We start from the raw sequence: 27,652 nt of genomic DNA, 5'->3' as shown, positions 1-27,652 counted from the left end.
AGCCTGCGGACGGTGCGAGACGCGAGTGACCGGGCCCCGAGAAGAGCGGTAACCCGACTGGTCGGAGCCCGCCTCTCCCCGCCCCGCGCCTCTCCCCGCCCCGCGCCTCTCCCCGATCTTCTCGGTCTCCGGTGCGCGGGCCGTCTCGCCGCTCGAGCCGCGCTCGCGCACCCGTTGGCTGCCACAGCCTCGAGCTTGGCGCGCCGGATTCGCGCCGGCGCGAGTACGCGCCCTGAGCTCTGGCTGGCTGGCTGGCGCGCACGCGCCCGAGAGGGCTCCGGGGCGGGGCGAGCCGCTGCCCGGGCGAGGGTCGGGGTGATCTGCTGGAGCTCCCGCCGCATCCTGCAGTCCGGCCAGGAGAGAAGTGGGGAGGCGGCGGTGGGGGCGGGGCGGCGTCCGGCTCTGAGAGAGCTGGGGGAGGAGGGCGGCGGCGACGGCGGCGGTGGCTCTAGAAGGGGAGGCGGAGGATCTCCTTTCCTTTTCTCAGGCCCGGGAGCGTCCGGGACGCGGAGCCCGGAGCTGGGGCGACGAGGCGATTGCGGGGGCCTGGGCTAGGTGAGGCTGAGGGTGCTGGGTGGCGGGGTTGGCGGGGGCTCAGAGGGCGCCGAGGTGCGGGGAGCGGGTTGAGGGAGGAAAAAGAGGGAGGGGGTAGTTGGGGGCGGGGGGACGGGAGGGAGGGGGATGTGAGCCCTTAGAGGCCCGAAGTGCCCAGAGGGTGGAAGGTTCCTGGGGTATGTGGGGCGGGTGAAACACCCGCGTCCGAGTTGGGGAGTTTCCAGACGGATAGGCCGGGGAAACAATGGAGTGTGGGGGGGACTCTGGCGTGAGCGTGTGTGGGGTATTGGATTTTGAGAAACAACGAGCGAGATAGAACGAAAGAATAGGATCATTTGGGATGAGAAGTACAATGAATTAGGAATGCAGTAGGGATGCGTGAGGTCACCTCCGTGGCTGTGCGAGGTCCTTAGCATTCGGGGGCAATAATGAGATTTGAAAATAAGGGATAGAAGGGCGTTCTTGGAATTGAAGGGGGAGACGAAATGGAAAATCAGGCGAAGAGAGGCAGAGACATAAAATAGATGTGGTTAGGACTTGGATTAAAGCAGAAAGGTAGATTCAGTCAGTTTTGGACTACAGTGATATTTTTCTCATAATTCATCCAGAATGATTAGGTTCTTTTAGAAAGTGGATCCTTCTCAAGCTTGTCCCTCTGTTAAGGAGTACAAGCCGTTCTTTAGATAATTTGATTATCGCTTGTCCATTTTATTGATAAAACATGCCTGTGATATTTACTTCCCCTCTGTTTAGCAGGCTACTGTTCCTAATTTACCTACGGTTAATGAAGCAGGAGAGGACAGATCACCAAAAATATCTTGCTTTGAGTTAGGTCAGTGATAATGCAGAGTTCAGTGTTTTGGAGAGAACCAAAAGCTTGGTTGTTTGTTTTCAGTTTGACCAAAAGGTGATGGATAAAATTAAGTTACCTGTACTTTGTTAGAATTGCAATTTCTCACAGAAATGTTCATGTGCCATCTGCTACTGGTTTTATGTTTGTGGGAGAGAGTTGGGGTTCTGCCTTAAATTATTTCTTAATGTTAACTTCAAATACTCAGGCTGCCTCATACCTTCCAGTTTCAATTAAGGTGATTTGGGAATATTGATTATGATCTTTGCATTTACTTAATATTTGGATTTCCAGACCAAATTTGTGATTGTACTAGATAGAAAATTGCTGATTTTGAAATTGTAATGACCATTGTGTGCTCATAAGTAGTCCATGTTAAGCCTTTTATTTGTTGGGCATTAAGTTTTGCTGACTCATCTAAGATTTATGGACATTAATCAGTTTATATTTCTCAGCTAGGTCTTGGATGGTAGCATTTAGGTTACTTTACAAAGGTCCAAAAATAATGATTTAAATTGTTACTTTTCTTAGATGTTATGAAAATTGAACAAAGCAAGAAATGAGTGTAGTGTTCTCATTAGTGACAATGTGCCTCTTTTTTTTTTTTTTTTTTTTTGAGATGGAATCTTGCTCTGTTGCCCAGGCTAGAGTGCAGTGGCATGATCTCGGCTCACTGCAACCTCCATCTCCCGGGTTCAAGCGACCCCAGCCTCCCAAGTAGCTGGAATTACAGGTGCCCGCCACCACACCCGGCTAATTTTTGTATTTTTAGTAGAGACGGGGGTTTCACCATCTTGGCCAGGCTGGTCTCGAACTCTTGACCTCTTGATCCATCTGACTTGGCCTCCCAACAGGCGTGAGCCACCGCAGCCTAATGTGCCTCTTTTTTAATTGACCTCTTTCAGTGGGCTAGTCAAGGTGCTAAGATTTTTTTGTATGTATTATCTCATTTAATCCTCACAATTATTTAATATTTTGTAAATTAAGAGGTTAAATAATTTACTAAGGTCACAGAGCTAGTAAATAACAAAGCTTTATTCAGACCTAGCTGTATCGGATGCCTTTTTTAAAATCTTCACCGCCTGTTTGCTCTTTCTGCTTCACCCTCATCTTGGTTATAGTAAAGCAGCATGAACTGGTTGAAACTTGGGTCTGATAACTGTGATTTAGATGAAGATTAAGTTAGTAGGCTGTAGCCTACTCTGTGGAGTTCACTGAAGGTTTACTGCTCCTGTGATTTAACAAAGCTCTGGGATCCTGATAAATAGGGCTAAAAACATCTTTTTGCTTAGGATTTGTCCTGCGACCACACTTAGTTTTCTGTTTAGTCTTATACTGCTGAGGTACTGTGCATACGTGGCACTCTTACTTGTAGAAGTCGAGACAGCCAGTTGTGGAGCCAAACCAATTAACTCTGGAAAACAATTGAAAACTGCTCAGTACTCAGGTGCCCTCCAAGCACCTGTTGAGCCCACAATTGGTACTGGCATTACCTCTAAATATAGATAGGATCCTGTTAGAAACCAGGAGTGAAACAGCTAGAACTGAGGGAAACAGCTGGGGCCTGAGGGAGGAGCCACAGGTTATGGCCAAAACATGAGCATAGCCCCTGGAGGCCGATCAGGCTAAGACAGGAGGGAATTTTCATTTGTTGAGCATTTATGTATTCCAGGCGCTGAACTCAGTGTACATTATTACCTTATCTGTTAGTTGTAAGTATTATCCTCATTTTTCAGATGAGGCTCAGAAGGGCTAAAAGTAACTTACACAAAGTCACTTTATAATGGCAGTGAAGAAAATTTGTGTATACTATTCTAAAAATTGCTGCTTTCATTTTCCCATCGTAGGGTCACCATATTAAAGCTGGGAACTAAAAGTCACTCTTTCAGATATACCTGGCTTCTCATGTGTGTAACTGATTATTTCAGTCTTGCTGCTTTCATTGGAAACTGGAAGGAAAAGCTTGTATTTTTTGGATGTAATTGTTAGGAAGTACAGTCCATTCATTATATTACCAAATGACCTGTAGAATATAATTCAGCTTCCTCAGTTGCTTAGTGTATATCTGCAGCAACATGAAAATAGCATGTCCATCCCTTCTTTTCTGGGATCTTCACTTTCAACGAAGTCATCTAGACTCTGGAGGATGACAGTGAAGCTTGCCTGTTACAGACTTCCACTTTTCTCGATATGTTTTTCCACAAATGTTTGACAGTTGTTCTTGGTTATTTATTTATGTTTTAGAGACAGGATCTCGCTATGTTGCCCAGTCTGGCCTCAAACTCCTGGGCTTAAAAGATCTTCCCGCCTCAGCTTCCAGAGTAGCTGGTGTTGGCTAGTTTGTTTACAACCCCCCAGCCTCCTCCCACCTGCCCAGAAAGGATCTCACTCTGTCGCCCAGGCTGGAGTGCAGTGGTACAATCATGGCTCACTGACCACGCCCAGTTAACTTTTGTATTTTTTTTAGAGTCAGGGTTTCGCTGTGTTGCCCAGGCTGGTCCCCAACTCTTGGGCTCAAGCAATCCACCCGCCTTGGCCTCCCAAAGTGTTGGGATTATAGCATGAGCCACCTCACCTGGCCTTTTTGTTTACTTAAAAAAAATTATTGTGGTAAACTATACATAACAAAAAATTTATCGTTTTAACCATTTTTAAGTGTATGGATCAGTGGCATTAAGTACATTCACATTGCTGTGCAACCATCACCACCATCCATCTTGGGAATTTTTTTATTTTCCCAAACTGAAGCTCTGTATCTATTAAACAATAATTCCTTGTTTCTCTTTCTCTACCCAGCTGCTGGCCACCAATATTCTACTTTCTGTCTCTATGAATGTGACTACCCTGGTTACCTCATATGTAAGTGGAATCATACAATATTTACTTTTTTGTGTCTGGTGTGTACCACTTAGCATATCTTCACAATTCATCCATGTTGTAGCATATGTCAGAATCTTATTCCTTTTTAAGGCTGAATAATATTCCATTGTATGTACACATCACATTTTGTTTATCCATTCATTCTCAATGGACATTTGGGTTCCTTCCACCTTTTGGCTGTTGTGAATAATGGTGCTGTGAATTTTGGTGTACAAATACTTGTTCGAGTCCTTCTGTATTGATCCATTCTCATATTGCTGTAAAGAAATACCTGAGACTGGGTAATTTATAAAGAAAAGAGGTTGAATTGGCTCATGGTTCTGCAGGCTGTACAGGAAGCATAGCAGCTTCTGAGGAGGCCTCAGGAAACTTATGATCATGGCAGGAGGCAAAGGGAAAGCAGGCATGTCTAGGTGGCTGGAGCAGGAGGAAGAGAGAGAGAGGTGGGGGGAAGTGCTACACACACGTTTAAACAACTAGATCTTGTGAGAACAACCCCAGGGGACTGGTACTAATCCATTCATGAGAAACCACCCCAATATTCCAGTCACCTCCCACCAGGCCCCACCTTCAACACTGGGGATTACAATTTGACAGGAGATTTGGTGGGGACACAGATCCAAACTATATCGCCCTCCTTTCAAGTTTTTTTTTTTTTTTCTATTTACACAGAAGTAGAATTGCTGGATCCTATGGTAATTCTATGTTTAGTTTTTTGAGTAGGCTTGGTTACTTTTATTTTTTATTTGTTTTTTTGGAGACAGTCTTGTTCTGTCGCCCAGGCTGGAGTGCAGTGGCACGATCTCAGTTCACTGCAACCTCTGCCTCCTGGGTTTAAGCGATTTTCCTGCCTCAGCCTCCAAGTAGCTGAGACTACAGGCATGCACCACCACACCTGGCTAATTTTTGTCTTTTTAGTAGAGATGAAGTTTCGCCATTTTGGCCAGTCTAATCTCAAACTCCTGGCCTCAAGTGATCCACCCGCCTCAGCCTCTCAAAGTGCTGAGATTACATGCGTGAACCACTGTGGCCTGCTGAGGCTTGGTTACTTTTAAGTGGTGATTTTATCATATGCTACCTGAAGGTAGCACTTGATGGTGCTTTCTCTATTGACTTTTTCTGTATTGCTAGCAGGACACTTAGGGTGGAAATGATTCAAAAGGAAATGTTTTACCCAGTTTTCATGTATCCAATGTGGAAGGAACCATTTGTTATATACAGTTCTTTCTAGTTATGTGCAAATATGAATGATCGTCTTAAGAATGCTCTATATGTAATGTAAAATGCGTCAACATTTTTAGTATACTTTGCTGCCTTTGATTGAAATTTAGGGTACTTTTTTCATTTAAACATGTTTTACATGTATGAGATGCTGCTTACTGCTTACCTTCTGTATCTTCCTGCATTCATTAAAAAAAAAATTTCGTGTCTGCTCTATGCTTTAAATATTTCAAGCGGATACCTGGAATACATAGAATAGAAAGTGAAATTGGTTGAAGTCATTTGGCTCCATTTTCTCTCCCTCCTTGTACAGTATGCAAGCTGTAACATAATACCAAATATAATAGGTTGAAATGGCTGCAGTGAACTGTCTCTTAGGATGAGCCTAGCCTCTCATTTCATTTTCTGTTTTGTGTGTGTGTGTGTGTGTGTGTGTGTGTGTGTGAGATGGAGTTTTGCTTTTGTCGCCCAGGCTGGAGTGCAATGGCGTGATCTCAGCTCACCACAACCTCCACCTCACGAGTTCAAGCGATTCTCCTTCCTCAGCCTCCTGAGTAGCTGGGATTACAGGCAAGTGCCACCACGCCCAGCTAATTTTTTGTATTTTTAGTAGAGAGGGGGTTTCTTCATGTTGGTCAGGCTGGTCTTGAATTCCCGACCTCAGGTGATCCACCCGCCTCGGCCTCCCAAAGTGCTGGGATTACATGCTTGAGCCACAGTGCCCAGCCTCACATTGCATTTTCTAAATGTTACATGGAAGTTAATTATCCCTGCATCTTGCTTCATGATATTATTGGGTGACATAGTTACTTCAGGCTCATATGCCATTTTCTGGGGGCCTTATAGGAGACTTTGTGAGCCCACACTTACTTTGTAGGTGGTCTGTCTGAAACCCAGTCCAATTGCCATTCAGTTGAATTGAATCTGAAATATTTCTAAAGATTTGATGTTTGTTGGGGGCTGGGCATGGTGGGAGGCCACTTTGACCTCAGTCCTAGCACTTTGAGAGTCCAAGGTGGGAGGATTGCTTCAGACCAGGAGTTTGAGACCAGCTTGGGCAACATAGCGAGACCCTGTCTCTACAAACAATTAAAAAATTAGAGCTGGGCATGGTGGCTCATGCCTGTAATCCCAGCACTTTGGGAGGCCAAGGTGGGCGGATCATGAGGTCAGGAGTTCTAGACCTGCCTGGTCAATATGGTGAAACCCTGTCTCTAATAAAAATACAAAAATTGCCCGAGCGTGGTGGCATACACCTGTAGTCCCAGCTACTCGGGAGGCAGAAGAATTGCTTGAACCCAGGAAGCAGAGGTTGCAGTGAGCCAAGATCATGCCACTGCACTCCAGCCTGGGCGACACTGCGAGATTCCATCTCTAAATAAATAAATAAATTAGCTGGTCATAGTGGTTGGCGCCTGTAGTCATAGCTATTCTGGGGAGGATGAGGCAAAAGGATTGCTTGAGCCCAAGAGTTTGAGATTGTAGTGAGCTATGATCATGTCACTGCACTCCAACCTAAACAACAGAGACCCTGTCTCTAAACAATAAAAAAAAAAATTGAAGTTTATAAATATGTTATTATTTTTTAATTTTTATTTTTTTTGGAGACAGGGTTTTGCTCTGTCACCCAGGCTGGAGTGCAGTGGTGCCATCATAGTTCACTGCGTCCTTGAACTCCTTGAACTCAGGTGATTCTGTCACCTCAGCCTCAGTGGCTAGGACTGCAGGCACACACCATGGCAGTCAGCTAGTTTTAAAATTTTTTGTAGAGACAGGGTCTTGCTTTGTTGCCCAGGCTGGTCTTGAACTTCTGGGTTCAAGCGATCCTCCTGCCCTTGGCCTTCCGAAGTGCTGGGATTACAGGTGTGAGCCACAGTGCCCAGCTCACTTTATTATCTTTAGTCACTGGATATTAAGGATAGGCCAGAGGCGAGCATTTACTCTCCCATGTTCACATCTACCATGGCATCCTATAGGAATGGGTTCCTGAAATATATACCATCTTCTATACAGATTCTTCAGTAGTTGCAGGCCCTTGAAACATTCTGCAGGGTCTGAGGATATAGATGTTACTTAAAGGTAACTTCTGCAGCCATTGTCCTATGACTAATTTGTGGTTAAGACATAAGTTGAAGGCTGGGTGTGGTGGCTCACGCCTGTAATCCCAGCACTTTGGGAGGCCGAGGCGGGCAGATCACTTGAGGTCAGGAGTTCAAGAGCGGTCTGGCCAACATGGCGAAACCTCATCTCTACTAAAAATACAAAAATTAGCCGGGTGTGTTGGTGCATGCCTGTAATCCCAGTTACTCAGGAGGCTGAGGCAGGAGAATCACTTGAACCTGGCAGGCGGAGGTTGCAGTGGGCCGAGATTGTGCCACTGCATTCCAGCCTGGGAAACAGCGAGGATCTGTCTCAAAAAAAAAAAAAAAAAAAAAGGCATAGGTTGATTGGAGGTTTTGGGGGATCTCCAAGGGTTACACAGGGATTCTTATCAGTCCAAATCCTATAATAAATAACAACCTTGGATTGCTGGTAAGAAGGATGATTTTTACATTACTTAATTAACAAGATGTATGATTGCAAGTTGTGGAGTGTGTGTGTGTGTGTGGTGGTAGTGGTCTTTAGAATTTGCTAAAGGGTATTAGGACGGAGGAGAAGGATGTTTGTGATGAGGCCATTATATGATTGTGAATGAGCCAGGATAGATAAGTAAATATCTTTTGTACTTGAAGATGCTGCCAATGATATTACTTCTTACTGACCTGGATAGGACTGAAAAGACCAATTTGTAAAAGCTGCAGTCTTTCCTATTTTAAATAACTTGCTTTTGTTTTAAGGCTACCCTCTGTAGTTGAGCAGTACTTTTCCTTACATTATCCACTTGGTCTCTGATCATAGCATGTCAGTGTGGTTAGCCCACTGCTGGCTCTTCCTGGCCTACTGTTAAAAATGATTCAAAATGTACATTAGTGTGTGGCAGAAGTGACTCTTCTGCTTACCTTGTTTGGATATCTAGTTACATTTTTATAGTAAATTGCTCTTGTAATCTACCTGCATGTCCTGCAGGAGCCCTTTGTATAGCATGCCTTCATAAGAAGCTTTGTGACATGTGATGAAAACAGTGAAACTCATCTGTAACTAATGTAATGACGGGAAGTTAAAGTATTGTAGCTGAATGGTAGGTGGGACATAACACTGCAGATGAAGCCAGCCATGTAGCTTAAACTTTTTTTTTTTGAGACAGGGTCTTGCTCTGTCTCCTAGGCTGGAGAGCAGTGGCACAATCTTGGCTTACTGCAACCTCCACCTCCCAGGGCTTAAGTGATCCTCCTGCCTCAGCCTCACAAGTAGCTGGGAATGCAGGTGCTCGCCATCTGGTACTGCTAATTTTTAAATAGAGACAGGGTCCAGGCTGGTCTCAAACACCTGGCCTCAAATGATCCTTCTGTCTTGGCCTCTCAAAATGCTTGGATTACAGGCATGAACCACTGCACCTGGCCTGATTTTTTTTTTTTTTTTTTTTTTTTAAGATGGAGTTTCACTCTGTCGCCCATGCTGGAGTGCAGTGGTGCAATCTTGGCTCACTGCAACCTCCGCTTCCCAGGTTCAAGTGATTCTCCTGCCTCAGCCTCCCGAGTAGCTGGGATTACAAGTGCCCGCCACCACGCCCAGCTAATTTTTTGTATTTTTAGTAGAGACGGGGTTTCACCATGTTGACCAGGCTGGTCTTGAACTCCTGACCTCAGGTGATCCCCCTGCCTCGGCCTCCCAAAGTGCTGGGATTACAGGCCTGAGCTATCACGCCCGCCCCTGATTTTTTTTAAGTCAGAGTCTTGCTTCGTCGCTCAAGTTGGAGTGCAGTGATGTGATCATGGCTCATTGCAGCCTCCAGATCCTGGGCTCAAGTGATCCTCCCACCTCAGTCTCCCTAGTAGCTGGGAGTACAGGCTCGTACCACCATGCCGTGCTAATTTTTAAATTTTTTATAGAGACAGGGTCTTGCTACGTTTCCTAGGCTGGTCTTGAATTCCTGGCCTCAAGCAGTCCATCGGCTTTGGCCTCTCAAAGTGCTGAGATTACAGGTATGAACCATTGTACCTGGCCGGTGTTTTGTTGATTTTTTTTTTTTTTTTTTTTTTTGAGACGGAGTCTCACTCTGTCGCCCAGGCTGGAGTGCAGTGGTGCGATCTCGGCTCCACTGCAACCTCTGCTGCCCGGATTCAAGCAATTCTCCTGCCTCAGCCTCCTGAGTAGCTGGGATTACAGGCTCCTGCCACTGTGCCTGGTTAATTTTTGTATTTTCAGTAGAGACGGGTTTCACCATCTTGGCCAGGTTGGTCTTGAACTCCTGACCTTGTGATCCGCCTGCCTTGGTTTCCCAAAGTGCTGGGATTACAGGCATGAGCCACCTCACCCAGCCCAGTGTTTCGTTAATCTTATCAGCACACAGGAGGTTTTCTTTCTTCTTCTTTTTTTTGTTCATCTAGAATATACACACTGAATACACTAGGTTTGTTGAAATGTCTAATTTCTTAAGTTGATAATGCTTTAAACAAGGCTTAGTTGGTTAATCTTTTTCACCTCTGTTATTACTCAAACGTTGTATTGTATCTAGGAATTTTAAAAGTTGATATTTGGCATTTGTCATTAGCCTACCAGTCCATAATGTTATGATGATCCTATAAATTAGACTATAGGATATTATTATATGATATTATTGTAATTTGGGAGCACAGGGAACAATGCGTAACAACGACTACTAAATGTGTGTTTGGTCTCTAGCCTGATGAAAAAGCTTCTGAAAAAAGGAAGGATATTTGATACTTTCATCCTGATTACTTGTTACCTGAAATCTTAACATTTCAGCAACATTAAGTAGGATTATATTCAATTTTTATATGATTACATTTTTCACTGGGCAGTAAAGCTGAGAACACATCATCCTTTCACACTGTACGGGCTAATTATTTCCATTGTGAAATAGCCCCAAGTATATTATTAACCTTTTTGGCAGCTGAAGTTTCTGATGCCTGAAATGTGTATCTACTGAATGGCGTTAGTTATGATCAGGCCAGTATTGATAGTATAGTTATAATATTTCTATATATAATATGATCAGGCCAATATTGATAGTATAGTTATTTCTATGTATAATATTTCCAATATTTTTCTTTTAACTTATTAAAATAGGGAAGCTGTATGAGATGTTAGTTAAAAGCACAAGCCATTGAGTACACAAATCTGGCTTTGAATCTACTCCCCTACCTACTCCCTTGGTCAAGTCATTTAATTTCTCTGAGCCTATGTTTCTGTATCTGTAAAATGGATGCAGTAGTAATCCCTACTATAGAGTTGTCATGATTGTTGCATTTTGTTTTATTTTATTTATTTATTTTTTGAGATAGAGTCTTGCTCTTGACACCCAGGCTGGAGCACAATGGCACGATCTTGGCTCACTGCCACCTCCAGCTCCAGGGTTCAAGCGATTCCCCTGCCTCAGCCTCCTGAGTAGTTGGGATTATAGGTGCTCGCCACCATGCCTGGCTAATTTTTGTATTTTTAGTAGAGATGGGGTTTCACCATGTTGGCCAGGCTGGTCTCAAACTCCTGACCTGATGATCCGCCCGCCTCGGCCTCCCAAAGTGCTGGGATATTTATTTTGAGTTAATGTTTGTTTTATTTTATTTTATTCTTCTTTTGAGACGGAGTCTCACTCTGTCACCCAGGCTGGAGTGCAGTGGCTCGAACTCGGCTCACTGCAACCTCCGCGTCCCGGGTTCAAGCAATTGTCCTGCCTCAGCCTCCCGAGTAGCTGGGACTACAGGCGCATGCCTCCACGCCCGGCTAATTTTTTGTATTTTTTAGTAGAGACGGGTTTCACCGTTTTAGTCAGGATGATCTCTATCTCCTGACCTCATGATCTGCCCGCCTTGGCCTCCCAAAGTGCTGGGATTACAGGCATGAGCCACCACGCCCGGCCAATTTTATTATTTTTTTTGAGACAGGGTCTAGCCCTGTCGCCTAGGCTACAGTGCAGTGGCATGATCATGGCTTACTGCAGCCTCGACCTGCTGGGGTCAGGCAATCCCCTTGCCTCTGTCTCCCAAGTAGCTGGGACTACAGGTGGATGCCATCATGCCTGGCTAATGTAAAAATTTTTTGTAGAGACAGGATCTTGCTATGTTGCATAGGCTGGTCTTGAACTCCTAGGCTCAGCTATCCTCTGGCCTCAGCCTCCCAAAGTGCTGGGATTATAGGCATGAGCCTCTGTGCCCATCAGATTTTATTTTATTATTTTTATTTTATTTTATTTTATTTATTTATTTATTTATTTGAGATGGAGTCTCCCTCTGTCGACCAGGCTGGATCGCAGTGGTGCGATCTCGGCTCACTTCAACCTCTGCCTCCCGGGTTCAAGTGATTCTTCTGCCTCAGCCTCCTGAGTAGCTGGGATTACAGGCGTGTGCCACCATGCCCTGCTAATTTTTAAAAATATTTTTAGTAGAGACAGGGTTTCTCCATGTTGGTCAGGCTGGTCTTGAACTCCTGACCTCATGATCCACCCACCTCAGCCTCCCAAAGTGCTGGGATTACAGGTGTGAGCCACTGCGCCTGGCCCCAGATTTTATTTTTGAGTTGAAATTCATATAACATAAAATTAACTGGCCGGGCATGGTGGCTCACGCCTGTAATCCTAGCAGTCTGGGAGGCTGAGGTGGGTGGATCACGAGGTCAGGAGATCGAGACCATCCTGGCTAACATGGTGAAACCCTGTCTCTACTAAAAATACAAAAAAAATAATTAGCCGGGCATGGTGGTGGGTGCCTGTAGTCCCAGCTACTCAGGAGGTTGAGGCAGGAGAATGGCGTGAACCCGGGAGGTAGAGGTTGCAATGAGCCGCGATCATGCCACTGCACTCCAGCATGGGTGACAGAGCGAGACTCCGTCTCAAAAAAAAAAAAAAAAAAGGAAAACAAAAATTAACCGTTTTATGTCCTACAACCATCACCTCTATCTAGTTCAATTTTTTTTTTTTTTTGGACGGAGTCTCGCTCTGTTGCCCAGGCTGGAGTGCAGTGGCATGATCTCCGCTCACTGCAACCTCTGCCTCCTGGGTTCAAGTGATTCTCCTGTCTGAGCCTCCCGAGTAGCTGAGACTACAGGCACACGCCACCACACCTGGCTAATTTTTGTATTTTTAGTAGAGATGGGGTTTCACCATATTGATCAGGCTGGTCTCAAACTCCTGACCTCAGGTGATCTGCCCACCTTGGCCTCCCAAAGTGCTGGGATTACAGGCATGAGCCACTGTGCCTGGCCGATTTCAGAACTTTTTCATCACCCCCAAAGGAGACCCTGTATTCATTAAATATTTACTCTTTATTTCCTTCTCTCATCTCTGGCAACCACTGATTTGCTTTCTGTCTATGTGGATGTACCTATTCTGTATATTTCAAATAAATGGAATCACACAATGTATGACCTTTTGTGTCTGGCTTTTCTGACATAGCATAATGTTGAGGCTTAACCACTGGTCTCATGTATCAACCTCATTCCTCTCTCTTTTTTTTTTTTGAGACAAAATCTCACTCTGTTGACCAGGCTGGAGTGTAGTGGTGTGATTACAGCTCTCTGCAGCCTCAAACTCAAGTGAACCTCCCACCTCAGCCTCCCAAAGTGCTGGGATTACAGGCGAAAACCACCATGCCTGACCAAGAACCTCATTCCTCTTTATGGCTAAATACTTGTCCGTTGTTCAGATATACAACTCTGCCTGCAATGCCTTCCAGGTCATTTGAAAAAATCTGTTTATTGGCCACGCACGGTGACTCACACCTGTAATCTCAGCACTTTGGGAGGCCGAGGTGGGCGGATCACCTGAGGTCAGGAGTTTGAGATCAGCCTGGCCAACATGGCAAAACCCCACCTCTATTAAAAATACAAAAATTAGCCAGGCGTGGTGGCGTGCGCCTGTAATCCCAGCTACTTGGGAGGCTGAGACAGGAGAATCACTTGAACTCGGGAGGCAGAGGTTGCAGTGAGCCGAGATGGCACCACTGCCCTCCAGCCTGGGAGACAGAGCAAGACTCTGCCTCAAAAAAAAAAAAAAAAAAAAATCTATTTATCTATTTGTGGTTAGTTGTGTCTTTTCCACCTTTGCCTACTGTGAAGAAGGTTACTGTGAACATTCATGTGTAGTATTTGTTTGAATACCTGTTTTGAGTTCTTTTGTGTCTGTAACTAAAAGTGGAATTGCTGGGCCATATAGTAATTCTTTTTTTTCCCCCCCTCAAAAGCTGGTGTCATAGTGTACATATAATAATACTATATTTAACTTTTGGACAAACCACCATACGGTTTTCCATAGCGGCTGTACCATTTTACATTCCTACCAGCAACGTATGAGGAGTCTGATTTCTTCACATCCTTGTCAACATTTGTTGTTGTTGTTGTTGTTGTTTTTAATTTTAGCTATCCTAGTAGATGTGAAGTGGTATCTCATGCTTTTTATTTGCATTTCTCTAATGACTAGTGATGTTGAACATCTTTTCATGTGCTTGTTGGCCATTCATATATCTTCTTGGAGAAATGTCTATTAAGTCCTTTGCCCAATTTCAAATTGGCTTGTCTTTTTGTTGAGTTATAACCATTGAATTTTAATTGCTGTAAAACACTCCATGAGTACATGTAGCACGCACTCAATAACTATTAGCTAATACTATAGTTGTAATTATTTTTGCCACATGTGGCCTGAATTGGAAGGAAATTTTGCCTAGTTTTTCCAAGTAGAAGTGGAGATGTAACAAAACCTATATTTATGGCCAATAAAGATTTGACTCTGTCAGTGTTGATACTTTGCTTTTAATTGATGCTCCCAAATCAAGAAATTAGAAACGTGTATACATAAAATCAGTTTATCTTTGGCAGGAATCAGTATATTATCAATGTTTAATTAATTCCTAAGAATTAATGGCAATAGTGCCTGTAGTTTTAGCTGAGATTTAGATCATCTTTCTTCATTCTGCCCTGTTATGAGACATTTGCTATAAATGCCACAATGAGAATTTTTTGAAAACTGGGTCAGAGAAGCCTACTTTTTATATTTAATAGTATGTGATTGATGTATTATCATTGTTTTATGCTTATTGCATCTTGGTTTTATGGGGTGTTCAAAAGAAGATAGATGAGAATAGGTGATCCAAAGTAATTTAGAATTTTATCCTCCAGTTGGGACTGAACCATCTTGAACTGATGAATATATTCTACCAGGTTTATAGGTAGATATGCCATTTCATTATATCGTGATTTGGAGTGAGACAGTAGCTTTTAAGCAGAACAAACAGCCATATGTAAGTCTAAATTTGGTTATTTTCTTTGAATAAGCAATGGAAACTGTATGCATTCAGGAACTGGTGATTCAGTTATCTTCTGAAGGCCCTCTCTCCCTGTGCTCCACAGCTTTGTCCTGAACTCTCCTGTCCCTTGCGATGCCTCTGTGCCTATACCTATTTTGTGAACTCTGCCTGCAATGCCGTCCAAGTCAGTTGGTGACTCCTCAAACCTCACTGAAGTCTTTCGGGTGGATTCAAAAGCTGCTTTTAGCCATTAAAATCTGTTACATCTGTTACATACTTTCACAATAGCACTTATCCTAGTGTAGTTTTAAAAATGCACTTAAAAATTTTTAAAGCAGTGCATGCATGCAGTAAACAAAATTGGACAGTACAGAAATAAATGGTGAAGACAGTCTCCCAGTTTTCTTCCCCATGGATAGCACTTTCTCTTTTGTATCCTTCCAAAGATATTTTGTGCTGATACAAGAATTTTTATACCGTATGAAGTGCTTATTCATCTTATCTTTTACTTCAGGGTAATTTATGAGTAATGAAAAAATTCAAGCATTATAGAAATGTAGAGTGTGTGAAGCAAAAGGTCCCCTTTACTTTGATCCCTAACACTAGCCCTTTCCAAATAACACTATCCTAATTAACATTCCTCTCTCCAGAAGTAACCTCTGTTATAAGCCTTGTCTGTGCCTTCAGATTGTTCTGCTTACACTTATATGCCTATTTAAAAGTGTATATTTTTGTATTTTGTTTGTTTGTTTGTTTGAGACAGTTTCGCTCTTGTTGCCCAGGCTGGAGTGCAATGGCGCTATCTCCGCTCACTGCAACTTGTATCTCCCTGGTTCAAGTGATTCTCCTGACTCAGCCTCCTGAGTAGCTAGGATTACAGGTGTATGCCACCATGCCCGGCTAATTTTTGTATTTTTAGTAGAGATGGAGTTTCACCATGTTGGCCAGGCTGGTCACGAACTCCTGACCTCAGGTTATCCACCCACCTTGGCCTTTCAAACTGCTGGGATTACAGGCATGAGCCACTGCGCCCGGCCTTTTAAATTTTATTATTATTATTATTATTTTAAAACAGAGTCTTGCTCTGTCACCCAGGCTGGAGTGCAGTGGCACAATTTTGGCTCAATGCAGCCTCCGCCTCCCAGGTTCAAGCGATTCTCCTGCCTCAGCCTCCCGGCTAGCTGGGATTACAGGCGCACACCACCATGCCCGGCTAATGTTTTGTATTTTTAGTAGAAAGGGGGTTTCACCACGTTTGCCAGGCTGGTCTCGAATTCCTGACCTCAGGTGATCCGCCTGCCTCGGCCTCTCAAAGTGCTGGGATTACAGGCATGAGACACCATGCCTGGATTGTATGTATTTTTTAAATGATATTTTGTATATTCTTTAACTTTTTCTTTTTAATATATGTGTCTTGGAAATTTTTTTATGTCAGATCCTCTTTATTTTTATTTATTTTTCGAGACACGGTTTTGCTCTGCCACCCTGGCTGGAGCGCAGTGACATCATCTCATCTTATTGCAACCTCAGCCGCACAGGCTCAAGTGATCCTCCCATCTCAGCCTCCCAAGTAGCTAGGACTACAGGCCATGCTTGCTAATATTTAAATTTTTTTGTAAAGTCGAGGTCTCACTGTATTGCCCAGGCTGGTCTTGAACTCCTGGACTCAGGTGATCCTGCCACCTCAGCCTCTTAAAGTGTTGTGCTTACAGACATGAGCCATCTTGCCCGACCCACTTTATTCTTCCCGCATGGTGTTTATTGCATAAAATGTATTCCATTTTATTTAACCATTTCCCAATTAATGGATATATCTAGGTGTTTCTAACAGTGTTTTAATGAACCACTTTTTTATATGGTTCTTGTCGGGCATGTGTGAATCTCTAGGTTGCTAGAAGTGAATTGCTAGGTGAAAGGTTATGCTCTTCTAAACATTTTGGTGAATACTACTAAATTGCTTTACTTTTTAAAAACAATGTACTTTGACATAATTTTAGGTTTACAGAAGAGTAAAGATAGTACAAAGAGCTCCCATATTCCCTTCTCTCAGCTTCCCCTAATGGTAACATCTTTCATAACCATAGGGCATTTATTAAAACTAAGAAATTAACACTGGTACACTATTATAGACTTGATTTGGATTCCTCCAGTTTTTCCACTAATGTCTTAAAAAATCTCAGAGATGGGCTCTTGCTGTATATTGCCCAGGTTAGTCTTGAATTCCTGCCTCAAGTAATCTTCTTGCCTCGGCCTCCCAAAGTGCTGGGATTACGGCATGAGCCACTGTGCTTGGCTACATTCTGGATATTAATCCTTTGTTAAATATGATTTCTTTTCCTTTTAGGCAGATGATGCTTTTTCTTCTCTCTTTTTAAAATTTCAAATGTAATATGCTTATTGTACAACATGTATAAGTTGAAAAGTGAAAGTTTCCCTACTGTCTCTTCAGTCCCATTCCCCATACATGGTACTGTTCTTACCCCACAGACTAACACAGATTGGTATTTTTCCTACCAGAACATTTTCTGTATAGATGTAGAAACATGTATGTATGTGTTTGTATGTGCCTACATGTGTGCAAGTGTGTATGTATATATAAAAGCATACATAAATGTTTTTTGATAACAGATCATACAACATACTGCAATTTTGCTTTCATCAGTTAACAAATCATAGAACCCTAATGTGTTGTAAATGTATGTTTCAAATACAATCTAGTGTCTTTTTCTCACTAGATTATAAGCTCCCTCCTACAGAGACCATGATTCTTCTCACCCTACACCTATTCTTTTTCTGTGTAAATATGATCATCCATACGTTTGCTCATGCCAAAAATCTTTCATTTTTTTTTTTTTTTTTAAGACGGCATTTCACTCATGTTGCCCAGGCTGGAGTGCAATGGCGCGACCTTGGCTCACCGCAACCTTCGCTTCCCGGGTTCAAGCAATTATCCTGCCTCATCCTCCCGAGTAGCTAGGATTACAGGTGTGCGCCACCATGCCCAGCTAATTTTGTATTTTTAGTAGAGATGGGGTTTCTCCATGTCGGTCAGGCTGGTCTGGAACTCCCAACCTCAGGTGATTTGCCCGCCTCAGCCTCTCAAAGTGCTAGGATTACAGGTGTGACCCACCGCGCCCAGTCCATTCATTTCTTTAATAAAGTTTTACTGAGTGCCTACTATGAGCCAGGTACATAGGAGTAAACTAAGCATGAAAATTCTTGCCTGAATGCAGCTTATATTCTAGTGGAGAGGGCAGATATTAAGCGAAGGAGTGAAATGTTTAGTATTTCACGGGGTAATAAATGGTATTTCAAAAAAAAAAACAACCCATGAAAAAAACACCCTCCCAAAGGAGGGGGAGACTGTGTGAGCATGTAAGTATATAAGTGTGTGTGTGTATGTGTGTGTGTGTGTGTGTGTGTGTGTGGCAGAGACAGAGAGAGATAGAGACAGAGACAGATTCAGATGTAGTGAGGGAAGGCCTTGTTGAGAAACTAATATTTGAGGAAAGATCTAAAAATTGTCTTTGATTTCCTTTTCTTCCTCATAACTCACATCAAATATGTCTCCAATTCCTATTGATTTAATCTTCAAAATATATCTGAAGCCCACCCATCAAGTAGGTGGATTGAATTGGCAGTGGGAGTTTGTGAAAATTTTCTTATGATTGTTTTAATATTCTCAGTGAATTAGGAAATAAAGTGCTCAGCCGAGAGTGAGGATGAGGAGGGTGATGGAGGTTTGTGTAAAGAGGAAAAGGTGTGAAATTGTTTAGGAGAATGGAAGAATGGCTGCAGCAGGGAAATATTGTGTGATTGCCAGGGAGCATTGAGAGCCCCTTGAGGTTTGCAGTTACAATTTTGTGGGGTTTTTTTGTTTTTTTTTTTTTTTTTTTTTGAGACAGAGTCTTGCTCTGTCTCCCAGGCTGGAGTGCAGTGGTGCGATCTTACTGCAACCTCTGCCTCCCAGGTTCAAGTGATTCTTGTGCGTCAGCCTCCCAAGTAACTGGGATTACAGGTGCATGCCATCATGCCTGGCTAATTTTCGTATTTTTTTTTAGTAGAGTTGGGGTTTCACCATGTTGGCCAGGCTGGTCTCAAACTCCTGACCGCAAGTGATCCGCCTGCCTCGGCCCCCAAAGTGCTGGGATTACAGGTGTGAGCCACTGTGCCCAGCTTGTGGTTATTTATTTGAGACAGAATCTCGCTCTGTCACCCAGGCCGGAGTGCATTGGCGCCATCTCGGCTCACTGCAACCTCCGCCTCCTTGGTTCAAGCCATTCTGCCTCAGCCTCCCAGTAGCTGGGATTACAGGCGTGCGCCACCATGCCCAACTAATTTTTGTATTTTTAGTAGAGACGGGGTTTCACCTTGTTGGCCAGGCTGGTCTCAAACTCCTGACCTCTCAGGTGATCTGCCCGCCTTGGCCTCCCAAAGTGCTGGGATTACAGGCATGAGCTACTGTGCCCGGCCTCTGTGGTTATAAATTTAAAGTGAGATCGGTCAGTATGGTTTATTTCCTCCAGCCATATTCAGCTGCAGGGGTGTATGTTTGGAGTGAATTTAACCAGGGAGGGGTTTTGCCAAGATAGCCAAACAAAGCAGGAGAAGGGCAAGGGATAGAGGGTACCTGTGTATGCAAGGGAGTGGTATAATATACTGTGGAATTCTAACCAGGTAAGGAGGGGAGGACATGAAGTGGCTAAGAGATAGTGAAAAGATGGGAGAAGCAATGGATGGAAGGTCCTGGTGGGATCAGAAGCTGCTGGAGTTTGGGTATGTGAGAGACTGAACCATGAAGATAGTGGGTCATTGTTGGACAGTGGGAGCTAATTGATATTGTGAAAGCATGATCATGGGCTGAGTGGGTAAAGGACAAGATCAGTGGAAGTGAGGAATTTAAAGAACTGAGACAAGGAATTCAGAGAGATAGAGTATGGAAAGATCATCTTTGTGAAATCACTGAGAGTTAAGATAGTAGTGTAGAAGGTCACAGTAAGCCAGGTAATGGGTAATAGAATTTTTATAGGATATTCGATGTAAGGTTTTGTGTTTTTTTAGGGAATAAGGAGGGAGACTGATTTGGAAACATCTGTGAGGAGCAAAGAGGACACTTACTCACCCCCAGGTCCAGTGGTATGAGAGGTATGGGGAAGGTAACTTACACCACTTTAGGGCCCCAGAGGCCAGTGTGGCCCCAGAGGAGAACCGGCTTTTAATTAGAGCAAGAAGTTGAAGGGAATATTCAAAGAAGATGCTGAAAATGTAGGGAAAGCATTTCAAAGTTTGGAGAGGTGGATGACACATGGAGACAGAACTAGAGATATGCAGAACAGTGTGGGGATTAGAATGTGGGAGATGAGGCCGGGCGTGGTGGCTCATGCCTGTAATCCCAGCACTTTGGGAGGCTGAGGTGGGTGGATCGCCTGAGGTTAGGAGTTTGGGACCAGCCTGACCAACTTGGTGAAAACCCATCTCTACTAAAAATACAAAAATTGGCCAGGCGCGGTGATGCACTCCTGTAATCCCAACTACTCAGGAGGATGAGGCAGGAGAATCGCTTGAACCTGGGAGGTTGAGGTTGCAGTGAGCTGAGATCACGCCACTGCACACTCCAGCCTGGGCAACAGAACTAGACTCTGTCTCAGAAAAAAAAAAAAAAAGAATGTGGGAGATGGGAGATGAGAGATGTGGGAGATGGGAGATGAGAGATGTGGGAGTCTGGGGCTTCTTTGATGGACAGCATAAGCAGAGATAAAGAACCTGAAGAGATTAGGCCTGGTGGAGAGCAGGCAGGCACTGGAGGTGAGGGTGGGAGTGTGGGGAGGGAGCAGGGGCGTTCTTACCTAGATCCCCTGCTGACACATCTGTTCATAATGGAGAGGAGTATCTTACTCCAGGTGTAAGGGGTTCTCTTTTGATGAATCCTGTGGGCTCTCTCTTTATGATCACATATTAATGCCTTTTGCTTTAAGTATTTATTTTTTTTGAGGCAGGGTCTTGCTATATTATAGCCCAGCCTGGCTTCAAACTTGTGGGCTCAAGCAATCCTCCTGCCTCAGCCTGTTGGGTAGCTGGAACTACAGGCGTGCACCACTGTGCCTGGCTTTTTCACTTTAAGTCTGTCTGTCTCTGTTACTAATATTAATGAATGAATACCAATAAGATTTTTTGATTAATATTTGTGTAGCACATTTTTTTAAAACCATCTTTTAAATTGTCAGCCCTCTGGCTTACTTTGCTTTAAGTGTTTCTTCGTAAGCTGTACATAGTTGTATTTCAAAAATCTGATTGTCTTGATAAATGTAATCTTTTCATATTTAATGTGATTACTCTCTCTGTCACCCTGGCTGGAGTGCAGTGGTGCAATCATGGCTTACTGCAGCCTCAAACTCATGGACTCAGTATATCCTCCTGCCTCAGCCTTATGAGCAATTGGGACTACAGGCATGTGCCACCATGCTGGACTAATTTTTTTTATTTTTTTTGTATATGTGGGGTTTTACCATGTTACTCAGGCTGGTCTTGAACTTCTGGCCTCAAGTAATCCACCTGTCTCAGCCTCCCAAAGTGTTGGGATTACAGGCATGAGCCACCATGCCTAGCCTTGAACCACATTTTTTTTTTTCCTTTTTTTTTTTTTTTAAGAGACAAGGTCACACTCTCTTGCCCAGGCTGGAGTGCAGTGGCATAATCCTAGCTCACTTCAGCCTCAACCTCCCAGGCTCAAGTGATCCTCCCTCTTCAGCCTCATAAGTAGCTGGTACTGTAGGCACAAGTCCCCATGCCCAGCTAATTTTAATTTCTTTGTAGAGATGGGATCTCACTTTGTTGGCCAGGCTGGTCTTGAACTCCTGGTCTCAAGCAGTCCTCTCACATTGGCCTACGAAAGTGCTGGGATTACAAGTGTGAGCCATGGTGACCACACTTCTTATTTGCATTCTGTTGTATATATGGAGTCCTTTTTTCTTCTGTTTTTTAAGTTGAACGTTCTGTTTCTCCGTTTAGTAGTTAACAGTTAAATTTTTAACATGCATACTTACTGAAGTCCAAGATTAATATCTTTGACTTCCTGAATAATTCAGGAACCTCAGAATGCTTTAAGTTGGAAGGACCCCGCCCAGCCTTCTCACGCAAAGCTGCCACCGTAACGCGAGGAAGGAAATCTCGCAAGGCTGGAGTCCTTTTGGCGCCCTTGGCGGAGGCGGTTAGCAGAGGTGTCTCCCCCGCCGGTGGTGGGACTAAACGCTACTGGCTTCACGGCCACACCTCCGCTGCCTCCGTCTGGTTCAGCGTCTGCTAACTGAGGAGGCAGATTAGGGGCGCGGAGTCTCTTCCCTTGGGTGCATAGGTCCCGGTTGGTAGAGGCTTTGAGTACTCATCGCCACAGCTGACGGCTGCGAGGGACTAAGAGCAGGATATATCTTTAGAAATGAGTTGCATAATTGAGAAGGCACTTGCTGATGCTAAAACTCTTGTTGAAAGATTAAGAGATCACGACAATGCAGCAGAATCTCTGATTGAGCAAACCACAGCTCTCAACAAGCGAGTAGAAGCCACGAAGCAGTATCAGAAAGAAATTCAAGAACTTAATGAAGTCGCAAGAACATCGGCCACGGTCCACGTTAGTTATGGGAATCCAGCAAGAAAACAGACAAATCAGAGAATTGCAACAAGAAAGAAAAGAATTGCGTACATCCCTGGAAGAACATCAGTCGGCCTTGGAACTTACGATGAGCAAGTATCGAGAACAAATGGTTAGATTGCTAATGGCTAGCAAAAAAGATGATCCGGAAAAAATAATGAAGTTAACAAAAGCAGCACTCCAAGGATACAAGCACATGTTGACCAGATAAATGAAATATGGCAGCAGTAATGAAGAAAGCCATTGAAATTGACAAGCAACAGGATTGCAAGGAACAAGAACTAATATTTCAACTTGAACAAGAAAACAAAGGCGTTAGAGAGATCCTACAAATAACTCGAGAATCACTTTTGAACCTAAGGAAAGATGATGTGTCGGAAAGTACTTCTTTGTCAGCATTAGTGACCAACAGTGACTTGAGTCTGAGGAAGAGCTGAAGAGCTTCTGAGTCTGTGAGCTTCTTACATGGCTCCAAATGGTCAAATAAGTGAATGAATGAATGAACAGAAAATTCAACCCCTTATTTTTTTCTCTTTAAATATGTACAGTGTACTGGCTATGAGATAGCAACAAAAATGCATAGTTAATGGTCATAGACCTTATTCCAAAACATAATTGGGAAATAGAAACTGAGGCATTGCCAACTGGTAAAGAAATGAAAGGTTTTCACAGTGACTACTGAATATGGCAAGAACTTTTGGCAGTGCTGCTGGCTTTCTGGGTGATTAATTAGGTAAACTTGAATATTCCCAATAAATATGTGAGAATTCATAAAATTATATCAATTTAAAAATATAAAGTTTTGCCACTGTTTTGTGAATGGAAAATTTGCATGCTAAATTTCATCCTTATTTGGCGTCAAAGTTAACACAAAGTTTATGTACCATGAGACTTCAGCTTTAGTGATTACCTACTTTCACATTTATTTAAATTTTTGTGAAAGAAAATTCAGTTTTAAAGGCTATAGGAATGTGTTATATGTACCATAAACAAAAGAGGTAATTTTAGCAATTTACCATAACTGATACTTAGCTAACAATTGTCCATAACTTGTTTAAGTATAAGAAATACCATTTCAGGAATGAAAAAGAAGGAATACTACTTTCTAAGAAAGAAAATCTTCTAATAGACATTTTAGTAGGTTAAACTTCTTTGAAAGAATAAGTTTTGGTTCGAAGTCAGTAATGAAGATGAGATTTGTTTTTCTCTGGCTGATTTTTAAGGATACTATGTAGTTCATTTAATTAACAGAATTGAAATGTTTGATATGGCAAAATAGGTATGGTAATTTCAAAGTGAATTGGGAATTCTTCTGGCTCATAGAACCCTTTTAAATTAAAATTTCAAAAAAAAAATTCTGGATCTGTTTTTAAACTCCATCTGGTCCTCATAACCTGTAAGATTTTTCTTAAAACCTTTCAGCTGAAAGCGGGGGTAGAGGTGGGGTAATCTGTGGATTTAGAAGTATTTGTTTTCTGTTGTCTTTTAAAATGTCAAATATGCCGGGCACGGTGGCTCACGCCTGTAATCCCAGCACTTTGGGAGGCCGAGGCTGGTGGATCACGAGGTCAGGAGTTTGAGACCAGCCTGGCCAACATGGTGAAACCCCGTCCCTACTAAAAATACAAAAAATTACCTGAGCGTGGTGGCAGACACCTGTAATCCCAGCTACTCGGGAGGCTGAGGCAGGAGAATCGCTTGAACCCGGGAGGCGGAGGTTGCAGTGAGCTGAGATCGTGCCATTACACTCCAGTCTGGGCAACAGGGCAAGACTGCGTCTCAAAAAATATGTGTATTTAAAAAAAAAGTCAAGTATATAGTATGTAAATTTTTAAAAAGCCAACAGTTATAGAAATGTGCTTTTTTTTTTTTTTTTTTAAACACAAAAAGTCCCATCAGTTTAATAACAATAAAAAACCCCAAAAGTGGAAAACTGAGGGGGCAGGGGAAGAGACCCCTGGGCCAGGGGCACGAGGAGCCCTGCTCATGGCACCAGGCCTGGCCGCAGGGTCCCCTGGTATTGCTGTTGCTACGAGGTTGGGGGGCAGCGATTGTCCTGTGGGAGCCACCGTTCTCCTGGGTCGGGGACCCTCACTTCTTCTGGGGTGTGCTCAGCTTCTGCATGCCCCGGATCTTGTCCAGCAGGCCAGAAATGAAGGCCTCTGTGGGTTTGTAACAGTCAACCAGCAGCTCCTTGACCCTGGCAGCCCGGGCATCGTCACTCTCCATGTCCAGGAGCTCATCCACGTCAATCTCCAGTTCTGGGATCTCCTCTTCCTGGCAGTCGTAGAGGCGCGTGAGCTGCTCCAGGATCCACTCCTCTAGGTTGAGGCGCTTCCGTAGCTCCTTGCGGTCATACTTGACGGTGACCTTCCCTTGGCGCCTCACTGGGCCCTCATCGTCTGCGCCGCCCGGGCCGTCTCCTGCGGCCCCGGGGGGGCTCTGAAAGTAGACGCGTGGTCCTGGGCCGCCACTGCCCGGCCCTGGGGCCGGGGCCGCCGCCGCCAACGCCGCGCCCCCCGCGGTGCCGCTGTCCGCCATGGCGGCCGCCGGGGCCACGTCAGAAATGTGCTTTAACATCAGTTGAAACCTAAATTTTCTAATGTTGTGATTGTAGTAAAAAGGGATAAAAGAAGAGTGTCAAACATGATGAAATATATTATACTCATTTATATTGAAGGCATATTAAAGACAAATAGAAAATTCTACTTTGAGTATATAATTTGTTAAATAAGTATTACTTTATATGGTAATTTTTATGTATAATTTCATATACTGGTGAAATTCAAAACCACTTTACACTTCAGAATTTTTCTATCTTAAGTTTGGGCTGAGTGGGGTGGATGAGACTGATTGAATAGAAAAGGGCTAATGGCCCAAACATTACATGGATTTCTTTTCTCAGTCAGAGGCCTTATTTGATATTTTATAAATAAATGACAGTTTTTATTTTTAAACTTTTTTATTGTTTTTGGGAAAGTATCCCTTAATTTAACGACACATTCATTCAGATACTTTTTATCCCTGGTAAGAAAGAAAGGAAATAAGCTACACGATTGAGATTAAGTCTGAGGCAGTTCATTGAGGCAGCTCTACTATAAAAGATTACTTGACAGATAATTAGTTTTGTAAACAAGTTGGGTTAACTTATTCTTGGTCTTTTTGCTTGGATATGAATTTAAGGTTTGATTGTTATTTAGTGACACTTTTCCATCCTATTTTTTTTTTGGTTGTTGTTAAACAGAACCTTAACTTTATGTCTGAGGTATGTACTGCATGGGAACCTATTTTATTATTAAAGATGAGTGATTAAAAAATAATGCTTTAAGTTATATTCCTTCTGTATGCTTCAATCTTATTTAATTTTTTGGTAGTTTAGTTCCACCTTAAACTGTGAAATATTTTAGGCCAGGGTTGGTGGCTCACACCTGTAGTCCCAGCAGTTTGCGAGGCGGGTGAATCACCTGAGGTCAGGAGTTCGAGACTAGCCTGGCCAACATGGCGAAACCCTGTCTTTACAAAAAATACAAAAATTGGTCAGGCGTGGTGGCAGGTGCCTATAGTCCCAGCTACTCAGGAAGCTGAGGCAGGAGAATTGTTTGAACCCGGGAGGCAGAGGTTGCGGTGAGCCGAGATCTCACCACTGCACTCCAGCACCTAGGCAACAGAGTGAGACTCCATCTCAAAAAACAAACAAACAGAAAGAAATATTTCAAATCCACAGATAAAAATAGAAGTAGGCCGGGCGCGATGGCTCACGCCTGTAATCCCAGCACTTTGGGAAGCTGAGTTGGGTGGATCACCTGAGGTCAGGAGTTTGAGACCAGCCTGGCCAACATGGTGAAACCCTGTCTCTACTAAAAATACAAAAATTAGCCAGGCGTGGTGGCAGGCGCCCGTAATCCCAGCTACTTGGGAGGCTGAGGCAGGAGAATTGCTTGAACCCAGGGGGCGGAGGTTGTAGTGAGCAGAGATCACGCCACTTCACTCCAGCCTGGGCAAAACTGTGAAACTCCTTCCAAAAAAAATAGTAATATAGAAACATCTGTGTACTCACCAGTGCTTTGTCTCACCTTAATTATGCCAATTGGAGTCGTATTTTTTTTTAATTGTGGACATTTTCAACAATAAAAATGGAAAGAATAATATAATTAACTCCCCTGTAGACTCATCTAGCTTCAGTGATTATTAACATTTTTTCCATTCTTAGTTTCCTCTGTTCTTCCCACTCACTACTTTTGATGAGTATTGTCAACATTATCTATCCTTTTCTAAAAGTTCTCCATCAGCCTTTCATTCAGTGATTTTAGCAGCCATTGATTGTTGACTAGATCCATTCTTACATTAAGGCATACAAAACAGGGATTTTTTCTAATTTTATTATTATTCTGTATTTATTAGGTAGAATTTTTCTATAAAGAAGACTTTTTCCTTCATTGACCTTTTTATTACTTTGAAATATGGTTTGTACAGGAAGGGCAGAATTATTTCTCTTTGTTCGTATTTAGAATAATGAAATGACTTAGTGCCCCACTAACCTCCAAAAATGACTAATGTGTTTTGTTTGTTTTAGAGTGTGATTATAAATTAATGGATATTTATGTATTTAATATGTTTCAGGCACTGTAGACATTATTCTTATTGATGTTCATATTGTGTCATCTTAGTTCAGTGGGAACCCATTTAATTTGGCTCCTTTGTCCTTTTGATGTGACCCCAGTAGTCTTTGATAGCTTTCCTGTTTTATAGCACAAGAAAACCGAGGCTTATCTATTTGTTTCCTTTCAATAGCAGGCCACCATGTCCTGCTATTTTTATGTTTATTTTTATAGAGACAGGGTCTCCCTATGTTGCCCAGGCTGGTGGTGTTGAACTCCTGGACTCAAGTGATCTTCCTGCCTGAGATTACATGCGTGAGCCACTGCTCCTGGTCAGCCCTCCAACTTCTTTTTCAAAGTCGTTTTTACTATTCCAGGACTTTTGCATTTTCATATGGATTTTAGAACTAGTTTGCTGGGCTGGGAGTGGTGGCCCACACCTGTAATCCCACCACTTTGGGAGGCCATAGTGGGAAGATTGCTTGAGCCCATGTCACCTGGGCAACATGGCGAAACCCTGTCTCTACCAAAAATACAAAAATTAGCC

General features: G+C 43.3%; 2 protein-coding genes and 1 pseudogene across 3 annotated transcripts in view; 2 read left to right on the top strand and 1 right to left on the bottom strand.

Moving 5' to 3' along the window:
- Window positions 1–4,199: 4,199 nt before the first annotated feature.
- Window positions 4,200–27,652, top strand: part of SPATS2 (spermatogenesis associated serine rich 2) — a 155,481-nt gene continuing 132,028 nt past the window's right edge. Inside the window, exon 1 of one of the 2 annotated variants that reach the window (XM_019039317.3) lies at window positions 4,200–4,264. The gene's annotated coding sequence lies outside the window, so the exon portion shown is untranslated. The remainder of the gene's footprint in view (window positions 4,265–27,652) is intronic. The other variant, XM_055357295.2, reaches the window with a different exon arrangement.
- LOC129525718 (FGFR1 oncogene partner 2 homolog) lies at window positions 4,229–25,827 on the top strand (annotated as a pseudogene).
- LOC115930203 (protein phosphatase 1 regulatory subunit 14B-like) lies at window positions 24,393–25,060 on the bottom strand. The gene has a single exon (XM_055357296.2). The coding sequence runs from the start codon at window positions 25,046–25,048 to the stop codon at window positions 24,599–24,601; it is 450 nt and encodes a 149-aa protein (XP_055213271.2). The 5' UTR covers window positions 25,049–25,060; the 3' UTR covers window positions 24,393–24,598.

Source organism: Gorilla gorilla, chromosome 10 (assembly GCF_029281585.2).
Source record: "Gorilla gorilla gorilla isolate KB3781 chromosome 10, NHGRI_mGorGor1-v2.1_pri, whole genome shotgun sequence".
NCBI lineage: Eukaryota > Metazoa > Chordata > Mammalia > Primates > Hominidae > Gorilla > Gorilla gorilla.
Note: the sequence above shows the minus strand (reverse complement) of the source record. Positions and strands in the feature narration are given on the sequence as shown.

What these genes read in the sequence shown, in the direction of transcription:
- LOC115930203 (XM_055357296.2), bottom strand. Translation starts at nt 25,048, where the DNA reads ATGGCGGACAGCGGCACCGCGGGGGGCGCGGCGTTGGCGGCGGCGGCC.